The sequence below is a fragment of the Narcine bancroftii genome, chromosome 6 (genome assembly GCF_036971445.1).
Source record: "Narcine bancroftii isolate sNarBan1 chromosome 6, sNarBan1.hap1, whole genome shotgun sequence".
Lineage (NCBI taxonomy): Eukaryota > Metazoa > Chordata > Chondrichthyes > Torpediniformes > Narcinidae > Narcine > Narcine bancroftii.
The window spans coordinates 232385400-232402151 of record NC_091474.1 but is presented as its reverse complement, the minus strand read 5'-3'; the positions used below and the strand labels follow the sequence as shown (position 1 = coordinate 232402151).

The 16752-nt window shown below is 46.3% G+C and overlaps 1 protein-coding gene across 1 annotated transcript in view; it reads left to right on the top strand.

Moving 5' to 3' along the window:
• The window catches only part of anapc1 (anaphase promoting complex subunit 1), a 273616-nt gene that overhangs the window by 98098 nt on the left and 158766 nt on the right, over positions 1-16752 (top strand). The window contains exon 21 of the mRNA XM_069887679.1: positions 12287-12435. Within this exon, the coding sequence (XP_069743780.1) occupies positions 12287-12435 (149 nt within the window). The remainder of the gene's footprint in view (positions 1-12286; positions 12436-16752) is intronic.

Below are 16752 nucleotides of genomic sequence, written 5' to 3'. Positions count from 1 at the left end.
CATCTGATGAAATGGTGCAGCCGAGATAGGTAAACTGGTTGACCGTTTTGAGTTTTGTGTGCCCGATGGAGATGTGGGGGGGCTGGTAGTCATGGTGGGGAGCTGGCTGATGGAGGACCTCAGTTTTCTTCAGGCTGACTTCCAGGCCAAACATTTTGGCAGTTTCCGCAAAGCAGGACGTCAAGCGCTGAAGAGCTGGCTCTGAATGAGCAACTAAAGCGGCATCATCTGCAAAGAGTAGTTCACGGACAAGTTTCTCTTGTGTCTTGGTGTGAGCTTGCAGGCGCCTCAGATTGAAGAGACTGCCATCCGTGCGGTACCGGATGTAAACAGCGTCTTCATTGTTGGGGTCTTTCATGGCTTGGTTCAGCATCATGCTGAAGAAGATTGAAAAGAGGGTTGGTGCGAGAACACAGCCTTGCTTCACGCCATTGTTAATGGAGAAGGGTTCAGAGAGCTCATTGCTGTATCTGACCCGACCTTGTTGGTTTTCGTGCAGTTGGATAATCATGTTGAGGAACTTTGGGGGACATCCGATGCGCTCTAGTATTTGCCAAAGCCCTTTCCTGCTCACGGTGTCGAAGGCTTTGGTGAGGTCAACAAAGGTGATGTAGAGTCCTTTGTTTTGTTCTCTGCACTTTTCTTGGAGCTGTCTGAGGGCAAAGACCATGTCAGTGGTTCCTCTGTTTGCGCGAAAGCCGCACTGTGATTCTGGGAGAATATTCTCGGCGACACTAGGTATTATTCTATTTAGTAGAATCCTAGCGAAGATTTTGCCTGCAATGGAGAGCAACGTGATTCCCCTGTAGTTTGAGCAGTCTGATTTCTCGCCTTTGTTTTTGTACAGGGTGATGATGGTGGCATCACGAAGATCCTGAGGCAGTTTACCTTGGTCCCAACAAAGCTTGAAAAACTCATGCAGTTTGGCATGCAGAGTTTTGCCGCCAGCCTTCCAGACTTCTGGGGGGATTCCATCCATACCTGCTGCTTTGCCACTTTTCAGTTGTTCGATTGCCTTATATGTCTCATCCAGGGTGGGAACCTCATCCAGCTCTAGCCTTAGGGGCTGTTGAGGGAGCTGGAGCAGGGCGGAATCTTGGACTGAGCGGTTGGTACTGAAAAGAGATTGGAAGTGTTCTGACCATCGGTTGAGGATGGAGATCTTGTCGCTGAGGAGGACTTTGCCGTCTGAGCTGCGCAGCGGGCTTTGGACTTGGGGTGAGGGGCCGTACACAGCCTTTAGAGCCTCGTAGAAACCCCTGAAGTCGCCAATGTCCGCGCTGAGCTGTGTTCGTTTGGCGAGGCTAGTCCACCACTCATTTTGGATCTCCCGGAATTTGCGCTGAAGATGGCTGCATGCGCGACGGAAGGCTTGTTTTTTCTCTGGACAGGACGGCTTTGTAAGGTGAGCCTGGTGGGCAGCTCGCTTCTTTGCCAGCAGCTCCTGGATTTCCTGGCTGTTTTCGTCAAACCAGTCCTTGTTTTTCCTGGAGGAGAAGCCCAGTACCTCTTCAGTGGATTGCAGTATGGTAGTCTTCAACTGATCCCAGAGGGTTTCAGGGGACGGGTCCGGGAGGCGGGTTGCAACGTCGAGCTTTGCTTTGAGGTTTGCCTGGAAGTTTCCTCTCGCTTCGTCTGACTGCAGGTTTCCAACATTGAACCTCTTTCTGGGGGCTTTATTGTTCCTGGGCTTTGGCTTGAAGTGAAGGTTGAGCTTGCAGCGAACCAGCCGGTGGTCAGTGTGGCATTCCGCGCTAGGCATGACCCTGGTGTGGAGCACATCTTGTTTGTCACTTTCTCGCACCAGGATGTAGTCCAGGAGGTGCCAGTGTTTGGATCGGGGATGCATCCAGGTGGTCTTAAGGCTGTCCCTCTGCTGAAAAAGGGTGTTTGTAATGACAAGCCGCTGTTCTGCGCAGAGCTCCAACAGGAGGCGCCCATTGTCGTTGCACTTGCCGACGCCATGCTTGTCCAGGATTCCTGGCCAGGTTTCTGAGTCTTTGCCGACACGAGCGTTGAAGTCGCCCAGGATGACAACCTTGTCGGCTGTAGGGGTACGTTGGATGAGGTTGCGCAGGTCGGTGTAGAACTTGTTCTTTTCTGCTGGTTCCGCCTGGAGGGTTGGAACATAGACACTGATGAGGGTGATGTGATGCTTGTTTTGAAGTGGGAGTCGCATGGACATGATTCGGTCCGAGAGGCCTGTCGGAAGGTTTTCGAGTTTGGAGGCAATGAAGCTCTTGACCATGAAGCCTACACCAGATAGGCGTCGTTCATCCGAAGGCTTGCCAGACCAGTAGAGTGTGTAGCCCGCGCCGCGTTCTTGGAGGCTGCCTACATCTGCCAGGCGGACTTCACTGAGAGCGGCTATGTCGATGTCAAGTCTGAGGAGTTCATGTGCAATGAGGGCAGACCGACGTTCAGGTCGGTGGCTGTCAGTCTTGTCTAGCATGGTTCTGATGTTCCAGCATGCTAGCTTGAGTTTGTGAGCATCTTTTGAGGGGGAGGACGTGGAGGGGGAGGACGTGGAGGGGGAGGACGTGGAGGGGGAGGACGTGGAGGGGGAGGACGTGGAGGGGGAGGACGTGGAGGGGGAGGACGATGAGGGGGAGGACGTGGACCTGTCCTCGGGCCTGCGCAAAGGAGCTTTTAGGTGGAGTGCAGTGCGCGCAGTACTGGCCCCACCCTTTACACCCATGGTTCGTGTGCCGTGGCCAAGCAAGCTGGGACGTGGCAGCGAGGTCCTTGGGTCGTAGGTTTTATATCGGAGTGGCCTTCTCCTATGCAGGTTTCTTACCCGGGCTGGAGGGGCCTGCCTCCCCTCCTAGGTCGGTCCATACTGCCCGGACCGGGGCCGAGGCCGCCGCAGTTCACCCTGTGCCTGGACTGGGGCCACCGCCTCCCACTCCCTGCCCGGACAGGGGCCTCCGCCTGCCTCACTCGACCGAGGCTGGGGCCGCCGTCTCCCCCTTGCTCCTGCCCGTATCGGGGCCGCCGCCGTTTACCCTTCGCCCGGACCGGGGCCGGGGCCGCTGCTGCTCTCCCTGTGCCCGGACTGGGGCCGCCGTCTCCCCCTTGCTCCTGCCCGTATCGGGGCCGCCGCCGTTTACCCTTCGCCCGGACCGGGGCCGGGGCCGCTGCTGCTCTCCCTGTGCCCGGACTGGGGCCGCCGCCTGCCTCACTCGACCGAGGCCGGGGCCGCCGTCTCCCCCTTGCTCCTGCCCGTATCGGGGCCGCCGCCGTCTACCCTTCGCCCGGACCGGGGCCGGGGCCGCTGCTGCTCTCCCTGTGCCCGGACTGGGGCCGCCGTCTCCCCCTTGCTCCTGCCCGTATCGGGGCCGCCGCCGTTTACCCTTCGCCCGGACCGGGGCCGGGGCCGCTGCTGCTCTCCCTGTGCCCGGACTGGGGCCGCCGTCTCCCCCTTGCTCCTGCCCGTATCGGGGCCGCCGCCGTCTACCCTTCGCCCGGACCGGGGCCGGGGCCGCTGCTGCTCTCCCTGTGCCCGGACTGGGGCCGCCGTCTCCCCCTTGCTCCTGTTTCTAATAATAAAGGAGTTTCTAATACCTGTATTATTGGAGGTATAAAGAGGTACATGATTTTGCATTAGCAATTGAGCCATTAGCAGAAATAATCATAGCTGATAGAGAAATTAAAGGGTTTGAAGTAGATAATAAAGAGCATAAAATTAGCCTATTTGTAGATGATGTTATAGTATATTTAACAAGACCAGAAATATTGTTAAATAAGTTGAATAAGTGATTAGAAGAGTATGGATGAGTATCGGGTTATAAAATTAATGTTCATAGAAGTGAGGCGATGCCTATGGTAGATATGGATTATTCTCAGTGTAAAAGATTGATACAATTTAAGTGGCAAAATGATGCAATCAAATATTTAGGAATAAAAATGATAGAGATATAAATAATTTGTTTAAGTTAAATTATTTACCATTATTGTAAAAAAGATGGAAGAAGATTTGTGAAGATGGAAAAAATTAGCAATAATGCTAATAGGATGGGTGAATTGTATTAAAATGAATATTTTTCTGCGAATACAATATTTATTTCAATTGTTACCCATCCATGTACCTAAATTATTTTTTCAAAGTTTGAATAAAATGATACGAGAATTTATTTGGAAAGGTAAGATGTCAAGAGTTGATCAAGAAAAATTAACATGGAAATTTGATCAGGGTGGACTAAGATTACTAAATTTTAAGAATTATTTAAAGCAGACCTCCTGTTATCAAAGGGGTGAACAAACAGCTTGGGTTCGAATTTAAATGAATAACATTGGAGAATCTATCCCAGAACAAATTTTATAGAGATGTAATAGTGAGTTGTTTAAAGGGATTAGGTAGACTTTAGTTTTAAAACATATATTTAAAATATGGAATAGAATTCATATGGAGAGAGGACTTAAAAACTATCAACTATCAAAAATGTTGGTAAAACAAAATCAACTTCTTTTACTTTGAGTAATTCTTTATTTGATAATTGGTTCAGTAAAGGTTTACAGAGAATAAAAGATTGTTTCTTAGGATAATTCTTTTTAACTTTTGAACAATTAAAAGTTAAATATAATATACAGACTTGACATTGTGAAGTCCGCCTTGCAGATGTAGGCAGCCTCCAAGAATGCGGCGCGTGCTACACGCTCTACTGGTCTGGCAAGCCTATGGATGAACGACGCCTATCTAGTGTAGGCTTCATGGTCAAGAACTCCAATGCCTCCAAACTCGAAAACCTCCCGACAGGCCACTCGGACCGGATCATGTCCATGCGACTCCCCCTTCAAAACAAGCGTCGCATCACCCTCATCAGTGTCTATGCTCCAACCCTCCAGGCGGATCCAGCAGAAAAGGACAAGTTTTACACTGATCTGCGCAACCTCATTCGACGCACCCCTACATCCGACAAGGTTGTCATCCTTGGCGACTTCAACGCTCGCGTCGGCAAAGACTCAGAAACCTGGCCAGGAATCCTGGGCAAGCATGGTGTCGGCAAGTGCAACAAAAACGGGAGCCTCCTGTTGGAGCTCTGCGCAGAACAGCGGCTTGTCATTACAAACACCCTTTTTCAGCAGAGGGACAGCCTGAAGACTACCTGGATGCATCCCCGATCCAAACACTGGCACCTCCTGAACTACGTCCTGGTGCGAGAAAGAGACAAACGAGATGTGCTCCACACCAGGGTCATGCCCAGCACGGAATGCCACACTGACCACTGGCTGGTTCGCTGCAAGCTCAACCTTCACTTCAAGCCAAAGTCCAGGAACAGTAAAGCTCCCAGAAAGAGGTTCAATGTTGGAAACTTGGAGTCAGACAAAGTGAGAGGAAACTTCCAGGCAAACCTCAAAGCAAAGCTTGAGGATGCAATCCGCCTCACGGACTCGTCCCCTGAAACCCTCTGGGATCAGCTATCAACTGAAGAGGTACTGGGCTTCTCTAGAAAAAACAAGAACTGGTTCGACGAAAACAACCAGGAAATCCAGGAGCTGCTGGCAAAGAAGCGAGCTACCCACCAGGCTAACCTTGCAAAGCCGTCCTGACCGGAGAAGAAACGAGCCTTCCGTCGCGCATGCAACCATCTTCAGCGCAAACTCCGGGAGATCCAAAATGAGTGGTGGGCTAGCCTCGCCAAACGAACCCAGCTCAGCGCAGACATTGGCGACTTAAGGGGTTTTTACGAGGCTCTAAAGGCTGTTGATGGCCCCTCACCCCAAGTCCAAAGCCCGCTGCGCAGCTCATATGGCAAAGTCCTCCTCAGCAACAAGATCTCCATCCTCAACCGATGGTCAGAACACTTCCAATCTCTTTTCAGTGCCAACCGCTCAGTCCAAGAATCTGCCCTGCTTCAGATCCCTCAACAGCCCTTAAGGCTAGAGCTGGATGAGGTCCTCACCCGGGAAGAGACATATAAGGCAATTGAACAACTGAAAAGTGGCAAAGCAGCAGGTATGGATGGAATCCCCCCAGAGGTCTGGAAGGCTGGCGGCAAAACTCTTCATGCCAAACTGCATGAGTTTTTCAAGCTCTGCTGGGACCAAGGAAAGTTGCCTCAGGACCTTCATGATGCCATCATCATCACCCTGTACAAAAACAAAGGCGAGAAATCAGACTGCTCAAAGTACAGGGTAATCACGCTGCTCTCCATTGCAAGCAAAATCTTCGCTAGGATTCTCCTAAATAGAATAATACCTAGTGTCGCCGAAAATGTTCTCCCAGAATCACAGTGCGGCTTTCGTGCAAACAGAGGAACTACTGACATGGTCTTTGCCCTCAGACAGCTCCAAGAAAAGTGCAGAGAACAAAACAAAGGACTCTACAACTCTACATCACCTTTGTTGACATCACCAAAGCCTTCGATACCGTGAGTAGGAAAGGGCTTTGGCAAATACTAGAGCGCCTCGGATGCCCCCCAAATCCAACTGCACGAAAACCAACAAGGTCGGGTCAGATACAGCAATGAACTCTCTGAACCCTTCTCCATTAACAATGGCGTGAAGCAAGGCTGCGTTCTCGCACCAACCCTCTTTTCAATCTTCTTCAGCATGATGCTGAAACAAGCCATGAAAGACCTCAACAATGAAGACGCTGTTTACATCCGGTACCGCACGGATGGCAGTCTCTTCAATCTGAGGCGCCTACAAGCTCACACCAAGACACAAGAGCAACTTGTCCGTGAACTACTCTTTGCAGACGATGCCGCTTTAGTTGCCCATTTAGAGCCAGCTCTTCAGCGCTTGACGTCCTGTTTTGCGGAAATTGCCAAAATGTTTGGCCTGGAAGTCAGCCTGAAGAAAACTGAGGTCCTTCATCAGCCAGCTCCCCACCATGACTACCAGCCCCCCCACATCTCCATCGGGCACACAAAACTCAAAACGGTCAACCAGTTTATCTATCTCGGCTGCGCCATTTCATCGGATGCAAGGATTGACAACGAGATAGACAACAGACTCGCCAAGGCAAATAGCACCTTTGGAAGACTACACAAAAGAGTCTGGAAAAACAACCAACTGAAAAACCTCACAAAGATTAGCGTATACAGAGCTGTTGTTATACCCACATTCCTGTTCCGGCTCCGAATCATGGGTCCTTTACCGGCATCACCTACGGCTCCTAGAACGCTTCCACCAGCGTTGTCTCCGCTCCATCCTCAACATTAATTGGAGCAACTTCATCTCCAACATCGAAGTACTCAAGATGGCAGAGGCCGACAGCATCGAATCCACGCTGCTGAAGATCAAACTGCGCTAGGTAGGTCACGTCTCCAGAATGGAGGACCATCGCCTTCCCAAGGTTGTGTTATATGGCGAGCTCTCCACTGGCCACTGACACAGAGGTGCACCAAAGAAGAGGTACAAGGACTGCCTAAAGAAATCTCTTGGTGCCTGCCACATTGACCATCGCCAGTGGGCTAATATCACCTCAAACCGTGCATCTTGGCGCCTCACAGTTCGGCAGGCAGCAACCTCCTTTGAAGAAGACCGCAGAGTCCACCTCACTGTCAAAAGACAAAGGAGGAAAAACCCAACACCCAGTCCCAACCCACCAATTTTCCCTTGCAACCGCTGCAACCTGTCCCGCATCGGACTTGTCAGCCACAAACGAGCCTGCAGCTCCATAAATCTTTGTCCGCGAAGCCAAGCCAAAAAGAAAATAATATACAAAATAATACAATCTTTGCATACTATCAGTTAAAATTTTATTAAAAAAAGGAATTGGGAACAGATTTGAGGCTTCAAAAACAAAGTCAATTTGAAGATACATTTATGTTAAAGAAATTTATTGATCATATGTATGTAAAATTATAAGCAACTACGAGGAAAAAAGATTTATATAAATAAAAAATGCGATGAGAAAAATATTTAAACATTCAAATTCAAGAGGAATGTGGTCAAAATTGTGTCAAGAAAGTGTTATGAATACAGTTAATGCCAGATACCAAATGGCCCAATATAACTTTCTCCATCAATTTTATTATACTCCATAAAAATTAAATGGACTTAATTCTAATTATTCCAAAAAGTGTTTTCGAGGTACAAAAGAAATATGAACTTTTTTAACATGCGGATGGTCTTGTGAAAAATTGGAAAGGTTTTGGTATGATTTGACTGTTTTACTAGTACAAATTATGAAGATAAAGATTCAAAAGGACCCAAGAATATTTTTACTTGGGAATATAAATGAAAAGGATGTAAAGTTGAAATTGGATAATTGTCAAGAGAAATTTTTAAGTATAGCAGTAGCGACTGCAAAGAGATGTATAGCAATAACATGGAAAGCTGAAAATGTATCACTTCGAAGATTGCATAGTCAAATGCAAAATTGTATACCTTTAGGAAAAATAACATAGTTGAAGGAGTTGAGTTGAAAATATCTATTATATTTGGAAGCCATATATGGATTTTATGAATAAATTTCCATCCACGTCTTCCAGCATACCCAACCCTTTTCAATTAGAGACTATAATAATTATGTATATGCCAACAATACTTCTTCTTTGGCTTGGCTTCGCAGACGAAGATTTATGGAGGGGGTAAATGTCCACGTCAGCTGCAGGCTCGTTTGGGCAAACAAGTCCGATGCGGGACAGGCAGACACAGTTGCAGCGGTTGCAGGGGAAAATTGGTTGGTTGGGGTTGGGTGTTGGGTTTTTCCTCCTTTGCCTTTTGTCAGTGAGGTGGGCTCTGCGGTCTTCTTCAAAGGAGGTTGCTGCCCGCCGAACTGTGAGGCGCCAAGATGCACGGTTTGAGGCGATATCAGCCCACTGGCGGTGGTCAATGTGGCAGGCACCAAGAGATTTCTTTAGGCGGTCCTTGTACCTTTTCTTTGGTGCACCTCTGTCACAGTGGCCAGTGGAGAGCTCGCCATATAACATGATCTTGGGAAGGCGATGGTCCTCCATTCTGGAGACGTGACCCACCCAGCGCAGCTGGATCTTCAGCAGCGTGGACTCGATGCTGTCGGCCTCTGCCATCTCGAGTACTTCGACGTTAGGGATGAAAGCGCTCCAATGAATACTATTTATGTAACAAATGGTGTTCTTGCTTTTCTTTTTTTTCTTTCTTTCTGGAGGGGGGGTTAGGAAGAAAAATTTAAAGGTCCTTTTTATTGTATCACTATGGATGACTAAATGATTAATGTTATATTATTGAATTATTTTTTACATGATACAATGATAATTAAAATTTTCAAAAAAAACCAAAGATCCAATTTCTTGTCATTGTAATAAAACAGGGCCATATTACATGAAGTTGCTTTTGCCTGCTGTAAGGCAGACACGTTCACCATCGGCCGAAATTGCCTGAAGCACCTCTTACAGTCAGGGAAAGAGAAGCAAAATAGAGTCCACCCCCCCCCCCCCCCCAACATAGAATCATCGAATGTCCGTAGAGTCCAGTCCAAACCATTGCAACCCGAGCTCCAAATCTGAGACTCTGACATAGTCACAAACTCTTCAGCGGCTTCAGCACCCCCTGGCATCCCGGTACCCCTTAAGCCAGTTTCAAGCCGGGTTTCAGCTAGTCCATAGCCTGGCGCGAGACTCCCGATAGCAGTCCACAACCTTTGTGGGTTCTTCGCCTCGAGTCGTTAAGCAGCCCGCTGCATTCATGGGTCTATCAGCCGCAGAACCCCTTCACTGGTCCGCCGCTGTGGTCACTGTCCCTTGGGTCGTCTCCTCTGCTTCTCCTTCTCAGATGGGGAATGGTCTTCCCGTTTTCTGGTGCCCCGAGCCAGTCCACAGCTCCCCGGGAGTCTACAACCCCTTGAGGCTGCTGCCGATCAGAGGCACCGCCATCTTGGGTCCAGACCCTGCAGTCGCAGGATTTTAAATAAAACTACCATCGGCTTCTTTAACAGGCCATTCAAAGCCTGTGTGGAGCCGACGTCAGTTTACTGGGTGGTTGGACCTCGCGGGAGCACCGTATCTCTGCTCCTTGCTCTCCGCAGGTCCACGCCAATGGCAGAACTGGATTTCCGCAGGAAAGCTAGTACTCTCTTGCAGAATTTTTAGCTGTGTAATTGTATGAATGTTTGGGACCTCCTAGGAGCATGTAATAATGCCGAGGTCACAAGCTTTTGTTCAACGGACTTGAAGGTGACTCCTAATTGACCGTTGGACTTCTCATGGAGCCCAGCAACAGATGCGAATCTCTGCCCATTTCTCGGCTCTCCTCACAGATATTTGTCTGCTTTCAAGCCAACCCGTGGTCTAATGAGCTCCTTCATTATTGCACAGAGAAGCGCGACTGCAAGGGGGAAGAGTCATTTAAAAAAGAATCACACAATTTTGATTTCATCATGGTAATTTAAAAATGATTATTTGTTTGTCTTCAATTGTGTTCAATGCTCCCATTTTATATTAAAATGCTTTAACTTTAAATCCATTTGAACAACCTTTCATATTTTTTGAAAGAAATAATTTTCAGGATCTGGCAATTGTAGGCAAGGCCAACATTTGTTATCTATCCTTAAGTGCCCTTGGGAAGTGCTGGTGAGTCAACTACATGGGTAGGTCTCGAATCTTGAGCAGCAGTGGTATATTTTCTCCCCTGAAGGACATTGGAGAACCAGATGGGATTTAGGGCCATCAGTAGTTTTCTTTTTCATGGTCATGTTCTAGTGACGTGGAACATAGAGTACTGCACGGGAATGTGCCCTTCATTCCATGATAGCTGCTGAACATGATGTCAAATTAAACTAAATCTATTGATGCATATCCCTCTTTTCTCTGCATATTCATGTGTCTATTTAGAAACTTCTGTTTTTTTCCAAATTGTTAAGAATTCCGCCATTAACCATATACTCTGCCTTCAAGTCATGATGTCTGCTGACTTTCGGATTTTCCTCCTACTTCGGCCTAAAGCCTCTATCTTCTGTGGGTCAGCCAATACTGAATCTAAACTATCAATTCATCAAGGACCCTATGCATCCTTGCCTTCTTGATCAACCTACCATGAAGAAACTTATGAAATGCCTTTCATTCATCTTTCAGCTCCTTTCCCCTCCCACCCACATCCATCTGTCACCTGTCCTCCGCGTCCTTCCGCCCACCCTTATTCAGGCATCTGTCTAATTCTCGGCATTCCTGAAAAAGAGCTCGGGCCTTAAACATTGTCTACCTTTTGTTTTTTTTGTGCACGCTGCATGACTTAACTGAGTTTCTCCAGCATTATGTTGTACTGCACTAAACCTCAGCATCTGCAGGTTTCTTGTTCACTTCAATAAAAGCAGGAATAACTTGTAAGCAGGATACCAAGGGGGAAGAGATGCAGGAGCAAAATCTGAGGCAAAGTAAATACTTTGTGCCCGAATGAAGGCAGATAGTAAACCAGATTTTGTTCATGAAACTTGAAATGTTCAAAGCATAAATGTCTTGATGAACTATTGAAATGAGTGGTGATCGTAGTTGGACCCTGAATATGAGAGAACATACATCTTCATTCTAGAGCAGTGGTTCTCGACCTTTTTCTTACTTTAAGTAATTCCTATCCCATCGGTGCTCTGTGATTAGTAAAGGATTGCTTAAGGTGGGACGTGAGTGGAAAGGGAAGGTTGAGAATCACTGCTCTAGACCCAATTGTTACTGAAATATTTTGCTTGAGAAATATGGTCATTGGCCCATTTCCTTTGGAGTTAGGCAACCGTGTCTGCCTGTCCCGCATCGGACTTGTCAGCCACAAACGAGCCTGCAGCTGACGTGGACATTTACCCCCTCCATAAATCTTCGTCCGCGAAGCCAAGCCAAAGAAAAAAGAAGGAAACTGTGCACTTAACGAGTCAATTCGGTAGAATTAAAACAGTGGTTTTTCAAACATTTTCTTTCCACCCTCTTATCACCTTAAGCTATCCCTTAGCACCTATGGCTTAGGGAATACTTAAAGTGGTATGTGAGTGGAAACCTGTGGTCTAGAAATTGCACTATTAAGTTTGATCCTCCTTCCCCCATTATTTTACATAGACAACACTGATACTGAGGGGTGTTTCATCCAGCAAAGTGACTACCACGCAGTTTCTCGTCCTTTGGTAACAGCTGATGATAATAACATCATAATTTTTGATTATGCTTGTGGGTTTGCATCTGCTTCATGATGAGATTTAATTGCAGGTTGTTGCAGTGCTTTTTGTAACCATTGGCCTAACCAAGGATGAAAAAAAAGTCTTGGTGGAGAAGTTCTCTACACCCCTCTATTGCCCTGAGATGAATGTTGAGGGAAACCTAAACCTTAGAACATTGCAAAGCCATTGAGATTCAAATTTTTTTCTCCTTCTTCAATGCAGCGCAAATGAGACTCATGAACCAGCCGCCTTTCCTCACTGTGGAGCCTCCAAGCATTTATCACTGGCTCAGTTCGTGTCTGAATGGTGATGTGATATGTCCTTTCCCATACCTGCCTGGCATCTGTGAAAGAACAAAACTCGTGGTGCAGGTAAGGTGCTTTTGAATGGCAACCTAGATCCAAAATTGGCTTGGTGATGGGAGACAGTAGTTGAGGGTTTTTTTTTCCTGATCAGAATCTAACCAGTAGTGCATTCAAACGACAAGTGCTGGTTCCATCGTTCTTTGTCTTTTTTTAAGCATTTTGGGACACCGTATGCTAATGTCAGGAATCTCAAGAGTTTTTATCAATAGAGGTGCATATTCACACCGAGGAAGGCATTCAACGTGCCCACCTTCACAGGCTGAGGCGAAATGAAACCAGCTGATGCTGGATGTACTGAACAGGTCAGGCTGCATCAGTGGGTTGATACACAGAATCTATAGGCCTTTGCATGTCAGGCCTCCACCTGGAGGCCGACTACAAGCATTGAGGGAAACCGTAAAACTTTTTTTTCATGGAGGAGCCCTAAAAGGCTGCTCCTGCGCTCCAGAGCCAGTGAGGGTGAGGTGGGGAGGAACTGGTGCTGTAATGCCACCCATCACAAATACATGGCAGAGCAAAGGCCATCATCCCTACCCATAATCCACCACGCAGCTAGAACCGCTCTGTTTTCCAGGACATTTCCAGCTGCCTGGGACATAATGAGTAGGGAAGACGGCCATTGCTCTGTTGCATTTTGAGCCGCAGAGAGTGGCCACAAAGGCCGAAGCGGCCCAGTGAGATGCCGGAGCGGCCGGCGGGGCTGTCACAGCCCACGCTGGCTTCTCTCTGATGGCCAATTTCCCCTGACGGCCCCTGCCTTGATGGCTCCTGCTGGCTGCCCCTCCCTGACAGCTCCCGCTGGCCCTTGCTCCCTGACAGCTCCTGGCCGGCGCCCCTGCCCTGACGGCTACTGTTGGCCGCCCCTGCCCTGACGGCTCCCGCTGGCCTCCCCTGCCCTGATGGCTCCCGCCGGCCGCCCCTGCCCTGACAGCTCCCGCCGGCCGCCTCTGCCTTGACAGCTCCCGCCGGCCGCCTCTGCCTTGACAGCTCCCGCCGGCCGCCCCTGCCTTAAGTGGGTCATGAAAGGAGAGGGGTGAGTGGGGAGATGGGTTGCGGGCTGTCAGCGTCATCAGCCTGCCCCAACCAGCCACTTGTTGTGGGGCAGAGGAGCGCAGCGCCCTGCCGATTATCCTTCCCCAAGTGGAATTGCAGTCGGCTACGGTGCATTCAAGAAGGTAAGTCTCCCGATGTTAGGGCAGAGAATCTCTGCCTTTACAGTCGGGATTTTTCTTTGCATGTTTCAGGTTGGATTTCCTTCATAAGAACTGGAAAGAAGATAAAAGAAGCTGGTAAAGCTTCAATGAGAATGAGGGAGGTGGAATATCTGATGGAGTAAAACTGCAGTGACCAAGGGGATAAGCTGTAAACAAGGTTAAGATTCCTTTATGGTCATTCAATAATACATACAATTTAACAACGTGTTCACCGTAAAGGCAAACAAAGAGGCGCCACCCAACAATAAGAGAAAGGGAAGCAGGTGAGAGCCCCCTTAGAGAGGGTGTGAATTTGCCTCCAGTGTTCCCACAGCCTCCGCTGCTGCACAGCCACCTGTGGGATCCATTGGTGAACCCAAGCATTTCTACCCATGGATGCTGTCTGACCAGCATCTGCAGCTATTGTGTTTCTCTATTGCACCATCATCTGTCATTTACAGATCAGAGTTAACAAGGTGAAACACCTTCTCCAAGTAAAACTAGAGTAATTTCTCTAAATAAACAAAATGAATGGAGATTAATCACATACAATTTACAAGGACAGGATTGTGGTGTGGTCACAAAGCGAGATTGATATTGAATGACGTTTTTGATCCAAATAGTTGTCAATCTGAAGCTAGCCAGAGTAGCGATGGTGAGGTCATTGGTAAACTAAAAGCCTGCAGGTGCTGCAAATCTGGCATAAAAACAAATTGATGTGAACACTCAGCAGATCAGACAGAATCTGTGAGGACAGAGAGTCAACATTTCAGGCCATTGTGGAAATCCAGATATTATTTAAACATCAATACATGTGGAGAATATTACCTGTCCACAGATTACTTTGTTTTTGACTGAGAATGCTAATTCGGTAGATAGTCGCTTTGTATTATGGGATGCATTAAAAGCTTATTTAAGAGGGCAGATTATAAGTTATACTACTAAAGTTAAGAAACAGTATATGGCAGAGAGTTTGGAACTGGAGAAGCAAATTGCTGAATTGGAGAAGAAATTTCCAAAAGATGTAACAGAAGATAAAAAAAAGTGGCTTTGGCTAATTTGAAATTACATTATAATACATTGCAAACTTATCAATTTGAGCGTTTAATTAATCGATCTAAGCAATGTTGATATGAGTTGGGTGAGAGGACACATAAACTACTAGTGTGGCAGTTAAATCGGAACAGGTTTCACGGACTATTAATGCTATTAAAAAGAATTCAACAGTTACCTATAAACCTCAGGAAATCAATGACCAGCTTTATTCATTTTACAAAAAATTGTATACTTCTTAGGGGAAACAGGAGAGTAGTTCTATTGAATCTTATTTATCTAAGTTAACATTACCAGCATTGGAAGAGGAGAATGTTATGGATCTGGAAGCTCTGTTTACAGAATTTGAGATTAAGGAAGCTATGTTGGAGATGCCAAATGGGAAGTCACCAGGGGATGATGGATTTTCTGTGGAATTTTATAAAATTTTTAATGAAGATTTATCTTCTGTGTTTGAGGAGGTATTACCACAAGTAACCGAAGAGCATGAGTTGCCAGAATCTTGTTCTAGCGCTTTAATTACTGTGATTCTGAAAAAAGATAGAGACTTGTTGAAAATGTCTTCGTATAGACCTATTTCTTTACTGAATGTAGATTATAAAATCATTGCGTAAGTCGAAAATCGACTTGCCAAGTATTTACCTAAATTAATACATATTGATCAAACAGGTTTTATTAAGAATAGAAATGCTTTAGATAATATTCTTCGATTAATTACTTTGGTCAATGCATATCGACAGCAGTCCGACCATCTAATGGGGGTTGCTCTTGACACTGAAAAAGATTTCGACTGGAAAAGTTTAAATTTTGCCCCTTTTTTATTGGTTGGGTTAAAGCTTTATATACGAACCCAATTGCCAGGGTGGTGAAAAATGGTCAAGTTTCATTACCGTTTAAATTAACATGTTTGACCCGACAAGGGTCACCAGCCCTGTTTGCATTGGCTATTGAACCGTTAGCTCAAACAATAAGACAGAATGAGCAGATAAGAGGGGTGAGAGTTATGGATGGAGAGTATAAGATTAATCTATTTGCAGATGATGTTTTAATGTATTTAACTTCCAGAACAATCATTGCTGCATTTGCGAGAATGTTTATTACGATATGGAACATTATCTGGATACAAGGTTAATTGGGATAAGAGTAAAATTTTGCCAGATGGAGAAGGAGATTATTCAGAATATTAAAAATGTTATTAAATTGAAATGGTCTGATAAAATTAAGTATTTAGGAATAATTGTTAATGTTGATTATCAATCTTTACATAAGTTAAATTATGTTCTTTTATTAAAAAAGATTAAAGCAGATTTAATTAAGTGGAAAGATCTCCCGTTAACTTTAATTGGTCACGTTAATTGTATTAAGATGAATATATTTTTCCTCGAATTCAATATTTATTTCAATCAATACCATGCTCTCTTTCAAAGGGAGTTTTTCAGGATTTAAATAAAGCTATGAGAGAATTTTTATGGAAAGGTAAATTATATAAACTTACTTGGAAATATGTGTTAGGTGGGCTTCAATTACCCCATTTTCAAAATTATTATGAAGCAGCCCAGTTGATTGTTAACATAGAAACATAGAAACATAGAAGATAGGAGCAGGAGTAGGTCATTCGACCCTTCAAGCCTGCTTCGCCATTCAACGAGATCATGGCTGATCTTAAAGTTAAGTACCCCGTCCCCGCCTTCTCTCCGTAACCTTTAATACCCTTATACTGAAGAAATAGATCTAATTCCCTCTTAAATATATTTAATGAACCTGCCTCTACTGCCCTCTGTGGCAATGAATTCCACAGATTCACCACCCTCTGGGTAAAGAAATTCCTCCTCATCTCGGTCCTAAATGGTTTGCCTATTATCCTCGAACCATGGCCCTGGGTTCTGGATTTTCCCATCCTTGGAAACATCCCATCTGCATCCATTCTGTCCAGTCCTGCCAGAATTTTATAGGTCTCTATGAGATCCCCTCTCAATCTTCTAAACTCCAGCGAGTACAATCCCAATTTGCGCAATCTTTCCTCATAAGTCATTCCTGCCATTCCAGGTATCAGCCTGGTGAATCGCCTCTGCACTCC